Source organism: Procambarus clarkii, chromosome 60 (assembly GCF_040958095.1).
Source record: "Procambarus clarkii isolate CNS0578487 chromosome 60, FALCON_Pclarkii_2.0, whole genome shotgun sequence".
Lineage (NCBI taxonomy): Eukaryota > Metazoa > Arthropoda > Malacostraca > Decapoda > Cambaridae > Procambarus > Procambarus clarkii.
The window spans coordinates 22,464,868-22,482,597 of NC_091209.1; the positions used below are offsets into that span (position 1 = coordinate 22,464,868).

The following is a 17,730-nucleotide window of genomic DNA, read 5'->3' on the forward strand; positions in this document are numbered from 1 at the left end:
GACATAGTTCGAGACGTATGGGACATGTTCCAGACATGGGACATAGTTCGAGACGTATGGAACATGTATCTATGGGTTTATTATGTTATGGTTTCATACTCATGGGACATTTTTTGCACGAGTACTGAACATGGTTTAAGGCGTGCAGTATTTCCTCCACTTAAAAACCCCAGACTATTATCAAAATGTGTCACAACAGTAACACCTTTGTGTTTGCGTGTGTGTGTGTGTGTTTACTAGTTGTGTTTTTACGGGGGTTGAGCTTTGCCCTTTCGGCCCGCCTCTCAACTGTCAATCAACTGTTTACTAACTACTTGTTTTTTTTTGTTTTTTTTTTTCTCCACACCACACACACACACCCCAGGAAGCAGCCCGTGACAGCTGACTAACTCCCAGGTACCTATTTACTGCTAGGTAACAGGGGCACTTAGGGTGAAAGAAACTTTGCCCATTTGTTTCTGCCTCGTGCGGGAATCGAACCCGCGCCACAGAATTACAAGTCCTGCGCGCTATCCACCAGGCTACGAGGCCTGTCTTTGTGTACATGTGTGTACTGTGTGTCTTTGTGTACATGTTGGTGAGTGTTGATTCGTGTTGTAGCCCATACTCACTTCTTCTAAGTCTTGGAAGTCTTGCCTGTGTAGTCTTAATAAGTAGCCTTGTCAGGGTAGCCGCCCGTCTTGGCCGAGGAAGACCCGCCTGGCCAGGGAAGCCGCCGTCTTGGCCAGGGAAGACCCGCCTGGCCAGGGTAGCCGCCCGTCTTGGCCTGGGAAGACCCGCCTTGCCAGGGTAGCCGCCCGTCTTGGCCGAGGAAGACCCGCCTGGCCAGGGTAGCCGCCCGTCTTGGCCGAGGAAGACCCGCCTGGCCAGGGTAGCCGCCCGTCTTGGCCGAGGAAGACCCGCCTGGCCAGGGTAGCCGCCCGTCTTGGCCGAGGAAGACCCGCCTGGCCAGGGTAGCCGCCCGTCTTGGCCTGGGAAGACCCGCCTGGCCAGGGTAGCCGCCCGTCTTGGCCGAGGAAGACCCGCCTGGCCAGGGTAGCCGCCCGTCTTGGCCGAGGAAGACCCGCCTGGCCAGGGTAGCCGCCCGTCTTGGCCGAGGAAGACCCGCCTGGCCAGGGTAGCCGCCCGTCTTGGCCGAGGAAGACCCGCCTGGCCAGGGTAGCCGCCCGTCTTGGCCTGGGAAGACCCGCCTGGCCAGGGTAGCCGCCCGTCTTGGCCGAGGAAGACCCGCCTGGCCAGGGTAGCCGCCCGTCTTGGCCGAGGAAGACCCGCCTGGCCAGGGTAGCCGCCCGTCTTGGCCGAGGAAGACCCGCCTGGCCAGGGTAGCCGCCCGTCTTGGCCGAGGAAGACCCGCCTGGCCAGGGTAGCCGCCCGTCTTGGCCTGGGAAGACCCGCCTGGCCAGGGTAGCCGCCCGTCTTGGCCGAGGAAGACCCGCCTGGCCAGGGTAGCCGCCCGTCTTGGCCGAGGAAGACCCGCCTGGCCAGGGTAGCCGCCCGTCTTGGCCTGGGAAGACCCGCCTGGCCAGGGTAGCCGCCCGTCTTGGCCGAGGAAGACCCGCCTGGCCAGGGTAGCCGCCCGTCTTGGCCGAGGAAGACCCGCCTGGCCAGGGAAGACCCGCCTGGCCAGGGAAGACCCGCCTGGCCAAGGAAGACCCATATGGCCAGGGTAGCCGCCACTATTCAGGGCCCGTGAGAAAGGCCTTACCTCTCCTGCCTCCAGTAATTGGAAAGTGTATTACATTTCACTTTGTGTCCACATCTGTGTTAACTTGCCGTGAACAACCAAACTGTTACTTCTCCGACTATCCTGCACGACGAAACTCACCAGTATAATATATTTATTATCCAATATTTTATTTTTTAATTTTTTTCTGTGAAAAATTTAGCTCCTTGTTCGTCACTTGTTGTGTTCATATTTTACTTATCTTTTCATTCGTCTATTTCTACTGCTTCTTCCCTCGCCTTTTACTTCTTCGTTTCTCCATTTACTTTTACTATTATTTATCATTCTTCTTCTTGTTCTTGGCAATTTTGTTATTCACTTTCCTTAAGTGACGTAGACTGGAGCACTAGAGACGCAGTGAGCATTGTATATACTAGCTCAATCTATAAATCTATCAATTTTTGTATAACCTCTTGTATGTATGTACTTTACCTGAATAAACATTTGAATTTTTTAATTTGAATTTGATCTGCACTAACTCAAGAGTCGTCCTACAATGGTTGAGAAAAGTACAGACAGAAAGGTTGATAGTCGCTGACATGAAGAGAGTTGTAAAGATGGTAACCAATGAGGGAAGGTTGATCAGACGCGTGTGGGTTCCCTCTCATGTTGGAGTGTACAGCTGGAGGAGCGAAGGTGCTGGCTGCCACACCACTTTGTATACATCATTCCCAACACCATTCTACAGGCCATCAGGCAACGTTACCAACACAAGGTTATACTGTTTAGAGAAGGATTGAAGAGTATAGCAGTAAATCTGATATACAATAGCGCCACCATCCGAAGCACCACCACTACCACTGCCACCATCACTAGCACCACCAACAGCATCACCACCACAACAACAGCACCACCAGCATGGGACATGGTGAAAACATCACACAGTGCACGTGAGCAGGAACGCACAGCACACGTGAGCAGGGACGCACAGTGCACGTGAGCAGGAACGCACATCACACGTGAGCAGGGACGCACAGTGCACGTGAGCAGGAACGCACAGCACACGTGAGCACGGACGCACAGTGCACGTGAGCAGGAACGCACAGCACACGTGAGCAGGGACGCACAGTGCACGTGAGCAGGAACGCACAGCACACGTGAGCAGGGACGCAGAGCACACGTGAGCAGGGACGCAGAGCGCACGTGAGCAGGGACGCACAGCGCACGTGAGCAGGGACGCACAGCGCGCGTGAGCAGGGACGCACAGTGCACGTGAGCAGGGACGCACAGTGCACGTGAGCAGGAACGCACAGCACACGTGAGCAGGGACGCACAGTGCACGTGAGCAGGGACGCACAGTGCACGTGAGCAGGAACGCACAGCACACGTGAGCAGGGACGCAGAGCGCACGTGAGCAGGAACCCACAGCGCGCGTGAGCAGGGACGCAGAGCGCACGTGAGCAGGAACCCACAGCGCGAGGTCCCATAGTAATTCCTCCCAACCATTACCGTCAGATAATCGACCAACTTGTCGCGAATATTCGCATATTTCAGCGGGGTAACAAGACAGCTTAAATCCAACTGTCACTGAGGAACCAATTATTGATACGGGACTGAAATTGTGAAGAGAAAGTATTCCCAGTGTTTTTCTCCCCGATGATCGGCGCTCGCTCCCTCGCGAGCAGTTACAAACTGAATTAGTAAACGATGGAAACTATCGAATTTCCTGCCAAGTCTCGGGATAATAAATGCCGATACAAAAAATAATTTATATGAAATTAACCGAGTTCGGGAGTATCGTCCACGATACTGCTGAACCCCGTCTAAATTAAACCGTATATCTAACAAAGCAATTCACTTACAACCCCCCTCCGCCCACTCACTCTGAATTTCCTATGCAAATTCTGAAATATAGACGAGTCCCCCCACACGCGGGGAGAGGCTCGGCCCAGGAAGGTCCTGAGGGTAATGGACCCCGGGGCCTGGTTGTTGTGGTCGACCATCACTTGATCATTCATCCATCCTGACATACAGTGTGTCCATCGAGATGGATAACATCTCCATCTCCAACCTTTCTTAAGAGCGAAAACTCTTCTCTCTCTCTCTCTCTCTCTCTCTCTCTCTCTCTCTCTCTCTCTCTCTCTCTCTCTCTCTCTCTCTCTCTCTCTCTCTCTCTCTCTCTCTCTCTCTCTCTTTCTCTCTCTCTCTCTCTCTCTCTCTCTCTCTCTCTCTCTCTCTCTCTCTCTCTCTCTCTCTCTCTCTCTCTCTCTCTCTCTCTCTCTCTCTCTCTTTCATGTAATTTTATAAAAAGCTGAAAAACTGCTTAGTATCGAGAAAACAAAATTGTGATATGAGACTTGTAGCTGGCACAGCTGAATGATTAGTCAGGGAGTGGAGGGTTGGGGTGGCGGGTGAAGGCTGAGATAACATTCAACAAGGTCCTGGTCACACTAATGATAACATTCAACAAGGTCCTGGTCACACTAATGATAACATTCAACATGGTCTTGGTCACACTAATGATAACATTCAACAAGGTCCTGGTCACACTAATGATAACATTCAACAAGGTCCTGGTCACACTAATGATAACATTCAACAAGGTCCTGGTCACACTAATGATAACATTCAACAAGGTCCTGGTCACACTAATGATAACATTCAACAAGGTCCTGGTCACAATAATGATAACATTCAACAAGGTCCTGGTCACACTAATGATAACATTCAACAAGGTCCTGGTCACAATAATGATAACATTCAACAAGGTCCTGGTCACAATAATGATAACATTCAACAAGGTCCTGGTCACAATAATGATAACATTCAACAAGGTCCTGGTCACAATAATGATAACATTCAACAAGGTCCTGGTCACAATAATGATAACATTCAACAAGGTCCTGGTCACACTAATGATAACATTCAACATGGTCTTGGTCACACTAATGATAACATTCAACAAGGTCCTGGTCACACTAATGATAACATTCAACAAGGTCCTGGTCACACTAATGATAACATTCAACAAGGTCCTGGTCACACTAATGATAACATTCAACATGGTCCTGGTCACACTAATGATAACATTCAACAAGGTCCTGGTCACACTAATGATAACATTCAACAAGGTCCTGGTCACAATAATGATAACATTCAACAAGGTCCTGGTCATAAGACAGCGGGTCTTTCTACAAGATCACAGCCATAATAAGAGAGGTCGCCGCAGGTCGCCGTAGGTCGCCGCAGGTCGTCGCAGGTCGCCGCAGGTCGCCGTAGGTCGCCGCAGGTCGTCGCAGGTCGTCGCAGGTCACCGCAGGTCGCCGTAGGTCGCCGCAGGTCGTCGCAGGTCGTCGCAGGTCGCCACAGGTCGCCGCAGGTCACCGCAGGTCGCCGCAGGTCGTCGCAGGTCGCCGCAGGTCGCCACAGGTCGTCGCAGGTCGCCGTAGGTCGCCGTAGGTCGCCGCAGGTCGTCGCAGGTCGTCGCAGGTCGCCACAGGTCGCCGCAGGTCGTCGCAGGTCGTCGCAGGTCGCCACAGGTCGCCGCAGGTCGCCACAGGTCGTCGCAGGTCGCCGTAGGTCGCCGCAGGTCGTCGCAGGTCGTCGCAGGTCGCCACAGGTCGCCGCAGGTCGCCGCAGGTCGTCGCAGGTCGCCGCAGGTCGCCGCAGGTCGCCACAGGTCGCCGCAGGTCGCCGCAGGTCGTCGCAGGTCGCCACAGGTCGCCGCAGGTCGCCACAGGTCGTCGCAGGTCGCCGCAGGTCGCCGCAGGTCGTCGCAGGTCGCCACAGGTCGTCGCAGGTCGTCGCAGGTCGCCGCAGGTCGCCACAGGTCGCCGCAGGTCGCCGCAGGTCGTCGCAGGTCGCCACAGGTCGCCGCAGGTCGTCGCAGGTCGTCGCAGGTTGTTGCTTTTAGACTTTGTTATATTGTTATAAGTTTGTTAAGATGGCTTGACTAACGAAACTGTTGTGTACTCTGAAGCGTGAGGGGCAGTTCGTTAAGTATATGACAACTTTTGAAATAAACGAACAGGTTAATGTTCGCTCGTTTCGAACGTTTCATTAACGAAAGTTAATGTTCGATAGTAGGGACATTTGTATTCTGTTTCAGTGTTTAAGGCTGCACCTTTAACGTGCATTAAGCCTGAGAATATACCAGAGAACTGCGGGCTCGAACCCGGGCACCTTGGCGTTAAAAGCTAGTCAGTGATCCACCAGGTTGACTTGTGGCTGTAGCGTCCCAAGTTCGATTCCTCAATACACCTTGTGCAATTTGTTGTGATATTAAAAAAAAATAAAACTTAGCGGAAAAGGTTATAGTGTTTAACCATGAAGAAAAATTAAAAATAATTGCACAATTTCTTTCTTTACTATTTAAACACCTGTCGTCAAAAGATATTTAGTTAATCCTAGGATTTTTCATTAGTGTATATATTATTCTAGCCACTAACAAATTCTTCATTGATTTTTGTAAACAAATCCTTTTAAAATTGTATTTCTTTCCATTCGTAAAAAAATTTCGAACCTAAGAGAATCCTGCCAATTGACAAAAGTATCTTTCAGAGCTCATAACACCTTACCAACTGTCCGCAACTTCTTGAAAGCTTCATAAGATTGTTTCATTTGTCAACAGATCTTTGAATTTTCGCCGAAATCCTTAAAGGTGTCGACAGTGCACCACTTCCCGCTGTCAAGATATCTTTCGAGCGTGTCACTTGATCTTTTCAAATGCTTAGAAATCCTTGGTGATGACGACAACGGACCGTTGGTCAAACAACGGATGGCTGCTGGCGGACTCTCAAACAACGGATGGCTGCTGGCGGACTCTCAAACAACGGATGGCTGCTGGCGGTCTCTCAAACAACGGATGGCTGCTGGCGGTCTCTCAAACAACGGATGGCTGCTGGCGGTCTCTCAAACAACGGATGGCTGCTGGCGGTCTCTCAAACAACGGATGGCTGCTGGCGGTCTCTCAAACAACGGATGGCTGCTGGAGATGTCTTAGACAACGGATGGCTGCTGGCGGTCTCTCAAACAACGGTGGTTGCTGGCGGTCTCTCAAACAACGGTGGTTGCTGGCGGTCTCTCAAACAACGGTGGCTGCTGGCGGACTCTCAAACAACGGATGGCTGCTGGAGATGTCTTAGACAACGCACCACTTTACCTTTACGATATTTATTTAACAATGTTATCCTGAACATGAAGTTGTTCATTAGTTTATGACCAAGTTATTCTCACCGTCGAGTCAACTACAAAAATGCCCGATTTTCATTTCGTATAAAACGTTTCATTAAAAGCGATTCAAAGGAGTGTTGAAATCAAATAAGTCGAAGTTTTTTACCTACTAAAAACATGGGTGAAAATTTGCATTAGTAATATGTAATTAATTTTCTGATGTGATCGCAAATGTCAAAATCTATACATTTTCGCCGCCGACCCCTGGACAAACACTTCTTTTATGATGGCACTTTGAAGGACCAAAAACATTTTAATTAATTCATCTCTAATTAAAAAGGACAGCACGGAAATATAATTATAAAGTATTTATCAGAACTCTATACAGCTTTATCACAATACAAAAATTTTGTTTTTATATGTTAATTACAATGTATTGAACAGCGTCTTCGGACAGGCTTGACAGTGTTGTTCAGTGTTATAATTCAGTCTCATATATATATATATATATATATATATATATATATATATATATATATATATATATATATATATATATATATATATATATGTCGTACCTAGTAGCCAGAACGCACTTCTCAGCCTACTATGCAAGGCCCGATTTGCCTAATAAGCCAAGTTTTCCTGAATTAATATATTTTCTCTATTTTTTTTCTTATGAAATGATAAAGCTACCCATTTCATTATGTATGAGGTCAATTTTTTTTTATTGGAGTTAAAATTAATGTAGATATGTGACCGAACCTAACCAACCCTACCTAACCTAACCTAACCTATCTTTATAGGTTAGGTTAGTTTAGGTAGCCGAAAAAGTTAGGTTAGGTTTGGTTAGGTAGGTTAGGTAGTCGAAAAACAATTAATTCATGAAAACTTGGCTTATTAGGCAAATCGGGCCTTGCATAGTAGGCTGAGAAGTGCGTTCTGGCTACTAGGTACGACATATATATATATATATATATATATATATATATATATATATATATATATATAATCTTTGGACAACACCCACCAGTGGGACTCGAACCCAGAAAGCACAACTACCTTCCAGTAGCTGGCATAACTAGTATGCTTTAACCCACTACGCCATCAGACCTTACAAAAGAAGTAGATAGTTCGAGATATATATCTCAAACATCTCTACCTCCCGAAGGCACCAGATGAGTGAGGGGTCAGTCTGCATTTTTCGTCAAGCCACTGTCAATGTGAGAGAACTCGTGTCCAGCTTATAAGCCTATACTTGCATAAACCACAAGTGAAGATAAACAATCTTTGGACAACACCCACCAGTGGGACTCGAACCCAGAAAGCACAACTACCTTCCAGTAGCTGGCATAACTAGTATGCTTTAACCCACTACGCCATCAGACCTTACAAAAGAAGTAGATAGTTCGAGATATATATCTCAAACATCTCTACCTCCCGAAGGCACCAGATGAGTGAGGGGTCAGTCTGCATTTTTCGTCAAGCCACTGTCAATGTGAGAGAACTCGTGTCCAGCTTATAAGCCTATACTTGCATAAACCACAAGTGAAGATAAACAATCTTTGGACAACACCCACCAGTGGGACTCGAACCCAGAAAGCACAACTACCTTCCAGTAGCTGGCATAACTAGTATGCTTTAACCCACTACGCCATCAGACCTTACAAAAGAAGTAGATAGTTCGAGATATATATCTCAAACATCTCTACCTCCCGAAGGCACCAGATGAGTGAGGGGTCAGTCTGCATTTTTCGTCAAGCCACTGTCAATGTGAGAGAACTCGTGTCCAGCTTATAAGCCTATACTTGCATAAACCACAAGTGAAGATAAACAATCTTTGGACAACACCCACCAGTGGGACTCGAACCCAGAAAGCACAACTACCTTCCAGTAGCTGGCATAACTAGTATGCTTTAACCCACTACGCCATCAGACCTTACAAAAGAAGTAGATAGTTCGAGATATATATCTCAAACATCTCTACCTCCCGAAGGCACCAGATGAGTGAGGGGTCAGTCTGCATTTTTCGTCAAGCCACTGTCAATGTGAGAGAACTCGTGTCCAGCTTATAAGCCTATACTTGCATAAACCACAAGTGAAGATAAACAATCTTTGGACAACACCCACCAGTGGGACTCGAACCCAGAAAGCACAACTACCTTCCAGTAGCTGGCATAACTAGTATGCTTTAACCCACTACGCCATCAGACCTTACAAAAGAAGTAGATAGTTCGAGATATATATCTCAAACATCTCTACCTCCCGAAAGCACCAGATGAGTGAGGGGTCAGTCTGCATTTTTCGTCAAGCCACTGTCAATGTGAGAGAACTCGTGTCCAGCTTATAAGCCTATACTTGCATAAACCACAAGTGAAGATAAACAATCTTTGGACAACACCCACCAGTGGGACTCGAACCCAGAAAGCACAACTACCTTCCAGTAGCTGGCATAACTAGTATGCTTTAACCCACTACGCCATCAGACCTTACAAAAGAAGTAGATAGTTCGAGATATATATCTCAAACATCTCTACCTCCCGAAGGCACCAGATGAGTGAGGGGTCAGTCTGCATTTTTCGTCAAGCCACTGTCAATGTGAGAGAACTCGTGTCCAGCTTATAAGCCTATACTTGCATAAACCACAAGTGAAGATAAACAAGTGAAGAGTCCCACTGGTGGGTGTTGTCCAAAGATTGTTTATCTTCACTTGTGGTTTATGCAAGTATAGGCTTATAAGCTGGACACGAGTTCTCTCACATTGACAGTGGCTTGACGAAAAATGCAGACTGACCCCTCACTCATCTGGTGCTTTCGGGAGGTAGAGATGTTTGAGATATATATCTCGAACTATCTACTTCTTTTGTAAGGTCTGATGGCGTAGTGGGTTAAAGCATACTAGTTATGCCAGCTACTGGAAGGTAGTTGTGCTTTCTGGGTTCGAGTCCCACTGGTGGGTGTTGTCCAAAGATTGTTTATCTTCACTTGTGGTTTATGCAAGTATAGGCTTATAAGCTGGACACGAGTTCTCTCACATTGACAGTGGCTTGACGAAAAATGCAGACTGACCCCTCACTCATCTGGTGCCTTCGGGAGGTAGAGATGTTTGAGATATATATCTCGAACTATCTACTTCTTTTGTAAGGTCTGATGGCGTAGTGGGTTAAAGCATACTAGTTATGCCAGCTACTGGAAGGTAGTTGTGCTTTCTGGGTTCGAGTCCCACTGGTGGGTGTTGTCCAAAGATTGTTTATCTTCACTTGTGGTTTATGCAAGTATAGGCTTATAAGCTGGACACGAGTTCTCTCACATTGACAGTGGCTTGACGAAAAATGCAGACTGACCCCTCACTCATCTGGTGCCTTCGGGAGGTAGAGATGTTTGAGATATATATCTCGAACTATCTACTTCTTTTGTAAGGTCTGATGGCGTAGTGGGTTAAAGCATACTAGTTATGCCAGCTACTGGAAGGTAGTTGTGCTTTCTGGGTTCGAGTCCCACTGGTGGGTGTTGTCCAAAGATTGTTTATCTTCACTTGTGGTTTATGCAAGTATAGGCTTATAAGCTGGACACGAGTTCTCTCACATTGACAGTGGCTTGACGAAAAATGCAGACTGACCCCTCACTCATCTGGTGCCTTCGGGAGGTAGAGATGTTTGAGATATATATCTCGAACTATCTACTTCTTTTGTAAGGTCTGATGGCGTAGTGGGTTAAAGCATACTAGTTATGCCAGCTACTGGAAGGTAGTTGTGCTTTCTGGGTTCGAGTCCCACTGGTGGGTGTTGTCCAAAGATTGTTTATCTTCACTTGTGGTTTATGCAAGTATAGGCTTATAAGCTGGACACGAGTTCTCTCACATTGACAGTGGCTTGACGAAAAATGCAGACTGACCCCTCACTCATCTGGTGCCTTCGGGAGGTAGAGATGTTTGAGATATATATCTCGAACTATCTACTTCTTTTGTAAGGTCTGATGGCGTAGTGGGTTAAAGCATACTAGTTATGCCAGCTACTGGAAGGTAGTTGTGCTTTCTGGGTTCGAGTCCCACTGGTGGGTGTTGTCCAAAGATTGTTTATCTTCACTTGTGGTTTATGCAAGTATATGCTTATAAGCTGGACACGAGTTCTCTCACATTGACAGTGGCTTGACGAAAAATGCAGACTGACCCCTCACTCATCTGGTCCCTTCGGGAGGTAGAGATGTTTGAGATATATATCTCGAACTATCTACTTCTTTTGTAAGGTCTGATGGCGTAGTGGGTTAAAGCATACTAGTTATGCCAGCTACTGGAAGGTAGTTGTGCTTTCTGGGTTCGAGTCCCACTGGTGGGTGTTGTCCAAAGATTGTTTATCTTCACTTGTGGTTTATGCAAGTATAGGCTTATAAGCTGGACACGAGTTCTCTCACATTGACAGTGGCTTGACGAAAAATGCAGACTGACCCCTCACTCATCTGGTGCCTTCGGGAGGTAGAGATGTTTGAGATATATATCTCGAACTATCTACTTCTTTTGTAAGGTCTGATGGCGTAGTGGGTTAAAGCATACTAGTTATGCCAGCTACTGGAAGGTAGTTGTGCTTTCTGGGTTCGAGTCCCACTGGTGGGTGTTGTCCAAAGATTGTTTATCTTCACTTGTGGTTTATGCAAGTATAGGCTTATAAGCTGGACACGAGTTCTCTCACATTGACAGTGGCTTGACGAAAAATGCAGACTGACCCCTCACTCATCTGGTGCCTTCGGGAGGTAGAGATGTTTGAGATATATATCTCGAACTATCTACTTCTTTTGTAAGGTCTGATGGCGTAGTGGGTTAAAGCATACTAGTTATGCCAGCTACTGGAAGGTAGTTGTGCTTTCTGGGTTCGAGTCCCACTGGTGGGTGTTGTCCAAAGATTGTTTATCTTCACTTGTGGTTTATGCAAGTATAGGCTTATAAGCTGGACACGAGTTCTCTCACATTGACAGTGGCTTGACGAAAAATGCAGACTGACCCCTCACTCATCTGGTGCCTTCGGGAGGTAGAGATGTTTGAGATATATATCTCGAACTATCTACTTCTTTTGTAAGGTCTGATGGCGTAGTGGGTTAAAGCATACTAGTTATGCCAGCTACTGGAAGGTAGTTGTGCTTTCTGGGTTCGAGTCCCACTGGTGGGTGTTGTCCAAAGATTGTTTATCTTCACTTGTGGTTTATGCAAGTATAGGCATATATATATATATATATATATATATATATATATATATATATATATATATATATATATATATATATATATATATATATATATATATATATATATATATGAGCCTCACTCAACTTTACAGGGGAATGGACTGGGATACTGAAGGGACAGCACCATCACCACCCCAGATACAGTAATACAACACCCCGGGGGGGGCAGCACCCCCCCCCCCCCCGATACAGTAATACAACACCCCGGGGGGCAGCACCCCCCCCCCTCCAGATACAGTAATACATTAACCAAAGCTGCTGAAGGGGACGAGCGCTAAGTCATGTGGAGGAGGCACAAACTAAGAGTCAAAATCGTCCGAGATTACAACGGAAATTGTGTGGATTCGAGCAACAGATCACCAAAGAAGGAAATTGAGACGGAAATTATACCGTGTTACAGCATTCCTGGTGCTGGTGCGAGGTGCTGGGAAGGGCGCTGTGTTGCCGGTCACTGAGACGCTGGGCTGAGCTGAGAGCTGGCATTACGGAGATGGCCGGCTGAGACGGATCCAATAAATATATCATTTATTGTGTTGGCGGTTAGGAAGCCAGTATATAAGAACATAAGAATAAAGGTAACTGTTGACAGGAGACATCTCCCGTCACGCAGGGTGCAGTCGCCCCTCCACAGATCTCCAGTATCAGCTCTTGATACTGGTAATGACTCAAAAGGACCACCACTTACGGGCTATTCATGCCCGTGCCACCTTTTGGGTGGCTTAATCTTTATCAATCAATCAAGGTAACTGCAGAAGGCCTACTGGCCTATACGAGGCAGCTCTTCTTTCGTAGTCCTGAGGTTCCGTGTTCGATCCCGGTGGAGGCTAATGGGCAGAGTTTAATGATGTCCCATTACCTAGCAGCCTGATGTCCCTGTTACCTAGCAGTAAATAAGTACCTGGGAGTTAGACAGCTGCTACGGGCTGCTTCCTGGGGGTGTGTATCAAAAAGAAGGAAGAGAAAAATTAGGAGAGGAGACTAAGGATGAGGAAGAGGAGCAGGCAGAGGCTGAGTATCTTTCAATCAAGATACAATCTCGGTGGAAGAGATACATTATATGTTAGTGCTAAGTCGGCCACATCGATGACTTGGACCACAACCTTCCCATCACAGTCTGGTGAAGCAAGCTAATTACGGCCAGAGGCCTACTCCAAAGATTTTGTTTATTATATTAATATCCATGTACTGTATCAGACCCTGTAATACAGTGGTCTACGTTCTTGAATCACAACCAAAAATCCCGGGTTCGATTCCCAAGCTAGACAGAAATGTTTGGGCACATTTCCTTTGACATGATGCTTCTGTCCACCTAGCAGTAAATAGGTCCCCAGGAATTAGGCAACTGTTGTGGGTTGCATCCCAGGGAAAGTGAGTAGCGTGACCTAGGGAGGCAGCTCCCTACAAGACACGACGAGTTCCTCTCACCGACTTCGGCAATTACAAAAACATGACAAAATCTTTGGAATATCTTCTTGAGGTTATCTTGAGATGATTTCGGGGCTTAGCGTCCCCGCGGCCCGGTCCTCGAGTAGGACGGTGGGATGGAACCTTCGTCCTGGGTCACAACAGACGTGATTGTGATTTCATTGTGTATTACGTCACTTGTTCTTGATTTTCTTCTTGTTTAATAATCTGTCTGAATGTTCATCCCGTATAACTGTTGTTTATAATCATCTGTTCTTCTTACCCCAGTTGTGCGGTGTTGCCAAATCCCCAAGTACTCGTAATTAAAAGAATAGCGATCGCTAGCAAATTTTCCAATAGATGTCATAATTCAGATTGTTTTCAACATTGCCACGCTAAAATATGTTAAGCCTATCGACGTAAACCCGTTAATTGCTTTCCTGCACAATACCTTCATCAGGCTTGATACTTTTATATATTCATATATTTTGGGTGCGCTTCTTGTCCTGTCCTTTGTGTGTGTGTGTGTGTATATATATATATATATATATATATATATATATATATATATATATATATATATATATATATATATATATATATATATATATATATATATATATAGGTGTATACTGGCAGCAGGTTTTCTTTCAAACATGTTTCATTGAATATGACCGCATATTCTGTATTTATTATTTTCTGGTTTAGGGCTTCTATCCCTCTAACTATTTTCTTAGCATCAGGGCTTAATTGAAATAGGAGTTCTCCAAAACTCATTTTCGTACTTTTAAGGTGAAGAAAAAAAGTGATTTACTATAGAGTGTATTACACTTATTTATATAATTTGCACAATTATATAAATAAATGTGCAAATTATACAAATAAGTGTAATACACTCTATAGTAAATCACTTCTTTTCTTCACCTTAAAAGTACGAAAATGAGTTTTGGAGAACTCCTATTTCAATTAAGCCCTGATGCTAAGAAAATAGTTAGAGGGATAGAAGCCCTAAACCAGAAAATAATAAATACAGAATATGCGGTCATATTCAATGAAATATATATATATATATATATATATATATATATATATATATATATATATATATATATATATATATATTTATATATATATATATATATATATATATATATATATATATATATATATATATATATATATATCTTTGTGGTGGTCTTTCCACCACCCAAGATTGACCACCACCAACAAGATCGAAACTTCTATTTTCAGTAAAATATATACAACTGCTTCTTTTACTATAAAGCATCGCCATTTGTGTTTAAACTCTCATAACTTATATTTACGTTTAAATCTCATCACGGAAGTTGAATGGAAAGAGAGACAGAGGGATAAACAGACGCAGAAAGAGAAGGAAAGAGAAAATAGGAGAGCAAGAAGGACAAGGGGTAAGGCTTGATAAAGAAAATCAATTAATATGCAATAATGACAAGCCACGATTCCCCATTAAAAATCCCCATTTGGTATTTTCTTGGAGGAAGAGTCGTAATTTTTCGAGATTTGACAAGACGTAGTTTTTGGTTACCAATAGTGCAGTAAAACACTTGTAAGAGTCTTGGGTGTTTTGACTTCTCTTTTAGGCAGAGTTTGCAAATGATGTGCTTTTATGCCAGAGAATAATTTTTGGGGCAAATGTTTGAGCAATGGAACTATTTTTAACCTTTTGTTTGTGCGACTTTCTTTTCACTATTTTTTCATCATGTACAAAAAAAAATATTATTCACAGATACACGCACATACGAAGCTATGAGAAGGACTGCAGAACATTAGAAGATGACCTAGACAGTCTCTAGAGATGGTCTGAAAAATGGCTACTAGACTTTAATTCGGACAAATGCAAGATTATAAGAATAGGAGATGGAGCAAGAAGACCTCAGATACAGTACAGGATGAAGGCAAGGCGTATTAAACACATAACATCAATAACGCGCGTGTGTGTTTACTAGTTGTGTTTTTGCGGGGGTTGAGCTTTGCTCTTTCGGCCCGCTTCTCAACTGTCAATCAACTGTTTACTAACTACTTTTTTTTTTTTCACACCACACACACACACACACACACACACACCAGGAAGCAGCCCGTGACAGCTGACTAACTCCCAGGTACCTATTTACTGCTAGGTAACAGGGCACTTAGGGTGAAAGAAACTTTGCCCATTTGTTTCTGCCTCGTGCGGGAATCGAACCCGCGCCACAGAATTACGAGTCCTGCGCGCTATCCACCAGGCTACGAGGCCCCTTACAGGCTACGAGGCCCCCTAACCTTTTGTTGTGTATGTGTGTGTGTGTGTGTGTGTGTGTGTGTGTGTGTGTGTGTGTGTGTGTGTGTGTGTGTGTGTGTGTGTGTGTGTGTACACGTTTTATTGAATATGACTGAAAATAACATGTCAGTTATTCTGGGACAAATTTTCTCTGTAGTTTTTATATAAGTTTTTTTTCAAAAATTAGCGCTTTTTAAAGTTCGCCTCTGGATTCTAATGCAGATAACGATTAGATCATAATATTAACATAAGAATGAAGGTAACTGCAGAAGGCTATTGGTCCAAACGCAGCAGCTCCTATTTATATCCATCCAATCTCATTCATATATTTGTCTAACCTACGCTTGAAACAATCGAGGGATTCTACTTTTATTATGTTACGCGGTAATTGGTTCCACAAATCAACAGCCCTGTTACCGAACCAGTATTTACCCAGGTCTTTCCTAAATCTAAACTTATCCAATATATATACCCATTGTTTCGTGTTCTGTCATGTGTTGATACTTTAAATACCCTATTAATATCCGTCCTTATTACGTCCATTCATCCACTTGTGCACCTCTATCATGTCACAACTAACTCTTCGCCTTTCTAGATAATTCCATTAACCGTTCCATAAAGTTAGCAATCACTCAAAAGTCTAGTTAATGTAAGTTAAGTTTCCTTATTTTTTTGTGTGCTGAAAATATCTGCAAAATATTATGAGCATCGTCCAAAATTTCCAAATTTTGTTGATGTTATTTCAGAATTCAAAATCCATGAGCTCTGCGGCCTGTGTAATTTAGTTAATGTGTAACCAGCAAACACAAAAATGTTGGCGCGTTGTATTTGGCAACAAACAAAATTTAAATTCGCGTCCTGCTGAATATATATATATATATATATATATATATATATATATATATATATATATATATATATATATATATATATATATATATGTCGTACCTAGTAGCCAGAACGCACTTCTCAGCCTACTATGCAAGGCCCAATTTGCCTAATAAGCCAAGTTTTCATGAATTAATTGCTTTTCGACTACCTAACCTACCTAACCTAACCTAACCTAACCTAACCTAACTTTTTCGGCTACCTAACATAACCTAACCTATAAAGATAGGTTAGGTTAGGTTAGGTAGGGTTGGTTAGGTTCGGTCATATATCTACGTTAATTTTAACTCCAATAATAAAAAATTCACCTCATACATAATGAAATGGGTAGATTTATCATTTCATAAGAAAAAAATTAGAGAAAATATATTAATTCAGGAAAACTTGGCTTATTACGCAAATCGGGCCTTGCATAGTAGGCTGAGAAGTGCGTTCTGGCTACTAGGTACGACATATATATATATATATATATATATATATATATATATATATATATATATATATATATATATATATATATATATATATATATATATATATATATATATATGCGTGTGTGTAAATTAACACGTGATGAAAAATGTGACAGTGTCAGACCACGGAGGAAGAATTGAAACAGGAATTTCCTTAAGTACTTTCGTATATTAATACATCTTCATTCCTTCTGAAGATGTATTAATATACGAAAGTACTTAAGGAAATTCCTGTTTCAATTCTTCCTCCGTGGTTATATATATATATATATATATATATATATATATATATATATATATATATATATATATATATATATATATATAAAGTAATTCATTACTTAATGACGTCTGCTTCATTACTAATCAATAAAAGATTTATTGTAAACAAAATTTTAAACACGCTCTGCGTTCTTCATATACTTACGTCACTTGTTTCAACCAGGTAATTCCACAGTGAAAGTGTATATTAAATCGTTACATGGCCAACACATGTTTTATATATAGTCTTGTTTATACTGTACATGATGACTAACAAACAGCATGACAAGTCTGACTGATGGAACACTTTAAGCAGAGAGCGAGTTTTCTCAATACAT

The 17,730-nt window shown here is 43.7% G+C and overlaps 2 protein-coding genes across 2 annotated transcripts; one reads left to right on the forward strand and one right to left on the reverse strand.

The window, feature by feature from the left end:
• Positions 1-646: 646 nt before the first annotated feature.
• On the reverse strand, positions 647-1,657 carry LOC123767007 (collagen alpha-1(X) chain-like). The gene has a single exon (XM_045756488.1). The coding sequence runs from the start codon at positions 1,655-1,657 to the stop codon at positions 647-649; it is 1,011 nt and encodes a 336-aa protein (XP_045612444.1).
• Positions 1,658-4,164: 2,507 nt separating this feature from the next.
• Positions 4,165-4,902, forward strand: LOC138353915 (uncharacterized). The gene has a single exon (XM_069307340.1). It carries the CDS (start codon positions 4,165-4,167, stop codon positions 4,900-4,902), a length of 738 nt encoding a protein of 245 aa, XP_069163441.1.
• The last annotated feature ends 12,828 nt before the right edge of the window (positions 4,903-17,730 follow it).

What these genes read in the sequence shown, in the direction of transcription:
- LOC123767007 (XM_045756488.1), bottom strand. Translation starts at nt 1,657, where the DNA reads ATGGGTCTTCCTTGGCCAGGCGGGTCTTCCCTGGCCAGGCGGGTCTTC.
- LOC138353915 (XM_069307340.1), top strand. Translation starts at nt 4,165, where the DNA reads ATGGTCTTGGTCACACTAATGATAACATTCAACAAGGTCCTGGTCACA.